Here is a 6,000-nt window from a genome sequence, read left to right on the forward strand (position 1 = left end):
GCACTCTAGCCCAGGTGGCAGAGTTAGACCCTATTTCAAAATAAAAAATAAAGGAGAAAGTTTTGATTATGCTGTTGAGTCTCATTACTAATAAAAACAGATACTGTGATTTGGAAATGCCAGTCTTGTTTGGGAAAATTCCGGAAGACAACAGTGTGCTTTTAACCATGTATAGCTGAGGGGGAGTTTTGCAGTCAGTACAGATTAGTTAATTTGAATCATACCCAGGGTCATTTCATGTCTTGTCTTTTTTTTTTTTTTTTTACAAGGGCCTTCTGTGCTGCCCCTATTTTTTCTCTAATAAACAAGCCTGTGTATTATAACATATTGGACAATGATGTCCCTTTTATTTCCATAAATGACTCATGTGTGAGCAAAATTTGAGTAATAGTGTTTTAAGAATATGTCAGCATAGTAGGCAATTTAGGCAGATCATTTCACTTTTTCAAGTTATGTTGAAGACCAGGAGGTCAGATATTTAACTTCTTTCAACATATCTGTTTCCATCTGCACAGAAACAGATGACTATGCTGAGATCATCGATGAAGAAGACACCTACACCATGCCCTCCAGTGAGTAGACGTCTGATTGCCCAGATCCCACAGATACCTCCTCATAGTGGAGAATGGTTTTTCCACTTACTATACTTTAGAGCCCTTTTTAATACCTCGTGGGGTGCTAAATAGAGGTGTTTATTCAACCTTTTTAATGCTGTAATTTGTGTGCCTACCCTCTTGTCAAAAACCAAAAAACTCAAATATCAATAATAATTCACTTTAATCACAGAATTTTTGTAATCTTGTTTTTCTGCTCTGTGATAATAGAAGCCTTATTGATTAGAGTGCTTTTTCTGTGTAGAAAATAAGTATTTAAAGATTATGTGTATGTGCACAGAGATTTTTATTTCCCCTTTGAAATTGCTTTACTGTGTTGCCATTGACTAACCAGTAGGAATAGCGTGTAGCCTTCTTTCCATGTACCTCAGCAGGGGAGGTGTAGGAGAGATACTAAACTCTTAGAAGACATGCACACAGCCTGGAACTGTCAAGATTCTTACTGTAAAGTGCAGCTTGTTGATGGAGGAAAATGCAGAAGCCCCAGTTCTCATGTGAGAGTATATGGTCCCCAAATCTTGAATTGGATAAATGCTTGAAATTTCATTTGCATTAAAAAATGTAAAGCTACCTCCTAAAGAGGCCTAAAATCAGAATCTAGATGTCTGAATTCAGTGGAACGCTACATGCTTGTGAAGTAAATGTTTCAGGTGCTCTACTCCATTGTGTAAATATTTTAAAAGATGCTTTCCTTTGGATTTTCTGTATACTTTGAGGAAGGATTACTAAAATAAAAACAGACAACCCAACTCTCTCAGGCATGCATTATCCTGGGTGACCTGTGTCCCTTTTTGAGAGCTCCTATATAGAGGTTCATTGGAAAACAGGCAATAGCCAACACCTAAGTGTATACATTTTGACTATCGGTATCTATCAGTTTGGAAAAATATTTACATGTAAGTTTATTTTATTAGTCATATAGTCATTTGAACATTACTGCAGAGAATCCAAATTTTTATTTGTATATTTGTTATTTATAGTTAAGTAGTAAATGTCTAACAGGTCTAACTTTTATCCAGGTTCTACAAAAATAAGTTATATAGGAATTTGAGATAAGAATTTAAAAGCATTAAATAACAGTGAGTTAACTTGAGGATATTTAGCTTTTACTTGATTTTAGTTCTTTATTCATTTGTGCTTAAAATATTTTAAAAATGAAATACTATTGAAATGTACTCTTCCAAGTTTGTGTTACTTGACTCATTGCTTCTAGTTATTTCTAAGCAAGGTTTTTAATTTTTTTTCCTCTCTTAACTGCAATACAGAATGCTATGGAATAGATGAAGGTAACAGGATTCCTTTAAAATAACTGCATTTGCTTGCAATTGCAACCTATAGAATGATATGGGATGTTTCAGTTTTTAGTTAACTTTTATTTTAAAACTATTTGTCATTGGTTTACTCATACTGTTAAATCAATGGAACTACTAGCTAAAGTGATTTTAAAGAGGAAAATAACTATTTAAATTTTGGGTTGAATGTTCTGTACAATTTATAATTTGATGAACTAGGAAGAACATTTAAAAATACTTGGCTCTTTGTTTATTCTGTTGGTGATCACACTGATGGAATATACAGCAAGGCCATGTGCTGTGGCTCACACCTGTAATCCCTGCATTCTGGGAGGCCGAGGTGGATGGATTGCCTGAGCTCATAGGTTCCAGACCATCCTGAGTAAGAGCGAGACCCTTCCTGTAAAAATAGCTGGGTATTGTGGCAGGGGCCTGTAGTCCCACCTACTCAGGAGGCTGAGGAAAGAGAATGGCTTGAGCCCAAGAATCTGAGGCTGCTGTGAGCTATGACGCCACTGCACTCTACCAGGGGTGACAAAGTGAGACTCTTTCTCAAAAAATATATATATATAATATATATATATAAATAATATAAGCTATGAAAATTAGTTTCTTAATTGAAATAAATCAAAATATCAAGTAGTTAATTGAAGTAGGATTTGATCTGTTATATTCCTAGTGGGTATTTTCTTCCCCTGTGCCTGAATAACTTACTAAATAATTGATTTTGTATAAATCACAATTGAATATATGAATTTGAGGTACACACCCTCAAAAGTATAAAGTACTAATAATTTATTATGTTGATATATCTATCTTCGATTCTAAGTCATTAATTTAAAATTAGTTTTTAGAAACTACCTCTTTAAACTCTTTTAGCTTCATGAATAATATAGAGATAGGATTATGATGAAGTGGAAAGCTCTTAAACACTCAAAACATAAAATTTACTTAGGATACCATTTTGTATTGCCTCCATATTTAGGCAGACTTTAGTTATTTATAAAATAATTGCTTTAAATAACTGTGTTTTTATAGGCTTCATATATTAATATCTAAACCAATAACTCATTAATTAAACATATAATTTAGTACTTAGAGCAATTATTTAAGAAATTATCAAATAGATATAAAATAAACCAGATATTCAAAAACCAGGACAACATGAAAAATCTACTTTTTATAGCACTCGTTGTTTTGGCAGTCCATCTAATACCGTAACTGATACATAAATTACTGTTAAAGGATTAAGAGAATTCCACTCCATTTAAAGCATTTTTATAGAGTGATGTGCTACAGATGAAATGTTTAGTTAAGATGATAATTAAATGAAAGATGTGACTTAATTCTACATTTGAAATTTTGTACTTAAGTATTTAGTGGCGTGTGGATCATGTTTTACAGCCAGGGATTATGAGATTCAAAGAGAAAGAATAGAACTTGGACGATGTATTGGAGAAGGCCAGTTTGGAGATGTACATCAGGGTGTTTATATGAGTCCGGTAAGTCCTTTAAGATTACCAAAAATCTGGGCTAATTTTGACTATTTAAATTTAAATCCCCTCTTGTTTATCTTCATGAATCCTTAGCTCTCCTAGGAATTTATAATTATCTCTTTTAATGCTCTTGTATACATGTCAGCTTATTTGGTATATTTAGAAACCAAAAAATGGGAACACGAGCTCCTAGAGCAGTGTTAGTCAACCTTTTTTATCTCACGGCACACTTGATCCCATAGTTAAACTTCAGTGGCATACTTAAATTATGTTGATTAAAAAAAGAGTAAAAAAAAGAATATACTGGCTCGGCACCTGTGGCTCAAGTGGCTAAGGCGCCAGCCACATACACCTAAGGTGGCGGGTTTGAATCCAGCCCAGGCCTGCCAAACAACAATGACGGCTGCAACCAAAAAATAGCCAGGCGTTGTGGCTGGCGCCTGTGGTCCCAGCTACTCAGGAGGCTGAGGCAGGAGACTGGCTTGAGCCCAGGAGTTGTAGGTTGCTGTGAGCTGTGATGCCATGGCACTCTACTCAGGGGGACAGCTTGAGGCTCTGTCTCAAAAAAAAAGAATATACTTACTGTGTTTTCAGCTTCTTTCAAAGTAGTTGAATTAATGATCTTTAACATTTTTGTGGCACATCTAAGACATTGTCATGGTGTACTGATTGAAAATGACTGACCAAGGGAGCCAAGTCTTTTATTCATTTTAATCTTTCAGTTTTTGCCATCAGTAATAGATTCTATATGCAAATGTTGCATTGCATGGAATTGAAAAATTGGATAGTCAGAGTCAAAAGCAATTAGCTAGTATTCCACTTCCCTGTGTTTTTAAGAAAAGAATATTAATTTGCCCTAATTTACCCTAAAAAAGAGATGGGTCAATTTTTTAATGTATTTCACTCATAAAAGCTCAATGAAGATAGTTACATACCATGTTTCCCCCAAAATAAGACCTACCCAAAAAATAAGCCCTAGAAGGATTCCTATGCATTTGTTAAATATAAACCCTACCCTGATAATAAGACGTAGGATGGGCATATCTCCATAGCCACACCATGCATTTTGGCGCAGAGTGGTAAGGAAGACTGGAATACCTTTTATCTGCCACAGCTCCTTTCTCCATGCGGTTCGCACTTACATGGGTGCTCGTGTGGTAACCGTGGTCACAGGCATCCTATTGTGCACGTGCAAACGGCTAGGGGAAAGGAGTTCACGCATCACTAGCGCCAGCCCCACCACCAAGGTCGGCTCCCCCTGCCAGGTTCCAGAAGAAGATGACTTAACTGTATTTGAATAAATGTAGATTGTTGTATTATACTTAATAAAAGTAAGACATCCCCTGAAAATAAGCCCTAGTGTGTCTTCTTGAGAAGAAAATAGAAGACAGTGTCTTATTTTCAGGGAAACATGCTACTGTAAAATTCACTTTTGTTTTTTTGGAGACAGTCTTGCTCTGCCTGTCACCCGGGCTAGAGTATAGTGGTATCATCATAGCTCACTGAAACCTCAAATTCCTGGGCTCAAGCAATTCCCCATGTAGCTGGGACTAAGGTGTGTATCACCACAGTTGGCTGATTTTTTTCTTTTTCTTAGTAGAGATGGGGTCTTGCTCTTGTTCACGCCAGTCTCAAACTCCTCACCTCTAGCAATCCTCCTTCCTTAGCCTCCCAGATTGCTAGAATTACAAGCGTGAGCTACTTTGTCCAGCCTAAAATTCATCTTTCACAATGTACAATTCAGTACTTCTTAGTATATTCACAGAGTTTTGCAACTATTGCAACATAGTCAATTTTAGAACATTTTCTTCATCTCAAAAAGAAATCGCAAATCCATTAGCAGTCACTCCCTATTGCCCCTTTCCCCCAGCCCCTGGCAACCTCTCATCTACTTCTTATCTGTGTACATTTGCCTATTCTGGGTATTTCATATAAAGGAATCATGTAATATATGGTTTCTGTGTTTGGCTTTTTTCCACTTGGCATAATGTTCTTAAGATTCATTCATGTTGCAGCATCTATTAGTTCTTTGTTTTTATCCCAAATAATATTCTTCTATATTGATTACACACCCCTTTTTGTTATCCACTCATCAGCTCATAGACATTTGGGTTGTTTCTACTTTTTGGCTATTGAAAAGTGCTTCCACAAACATTAATGTACAAGTTTTTATGTAGATTGACGTTTTCTGTTTTTATTTGTACAAACCTACTGTAGTAGATTTGCTTTGGCATGTGATAACTATGGTCCAACTCTTTCATGATCTGCCAAACTGATTTCCAGTGCAACTAGATCATTCTCCATTCTTAGCAGCAACGTTAAAAGTGAATATCTCCATGTCTTAACTGACACCTGTTTTTGTATGTCTTTTTTATTAAATGATTTTAAAATATCATTTTAGGATAATAGTACAATCATGCATTGCTTAACAGATTGTGAAATGTTCTTGGAAAATGGTTCATTAGGCAATTCATTATTATGTGAACATCACAGAGAACACTTAAACAAACCCAGATGATGTGTAGTCTGCACACTCGGCAGTAACCCGTACAGTGTAACCTATCACACAAACCCAGATGGTGTGTAGCCTGCACACTC

At 35.8% G+C, this 6,000-nt stretch overlaps 1 protein-coding gene across 8 annotated transcripts in view; it reads left to right on the plus strand.

The window, feature by feature from the left end:
* The window catches only part of PTK2 (protein tyrosine kinase 2), a 325,228-nt gene that overhangs the window by 213,205 nt on the left and 106,023 nt on the right, over positions 1-6,000 (plus strand). For all 8 annotated transcript variants that reach the window (XM_023514953.1, XM_023514950.1, XM_012807025.2 and 5 more), the window contains 2 exons: positions 516-572; positions 3,311-3,408. In XM_023514953.1, the coding sequence (XP_023370721.1) occupies positions 516-572; positions 3,311-3,408 (155 nt within the window). The remainder of the gene's footprint in view (positions 1-515; positions 573-3,310; positions 3,409-6,000) is intronic.

Source organism: Otolemur garnettii, unplaced genomic scaffold, assembly GCF_000181295.1.
Source record: "Otolemur garnettii isolate 467f Iridium unplaced genomic scaffold, OtoGar3 scaffold00062, whole genome shotgun sequence".
NCBI classification, from domain to species: domain Eukaryota; kingdom Metazoa; phylum Chordata; class Mammalia; order Primates; family Galagidae; genus Otolemur; species Otolemur garnettii.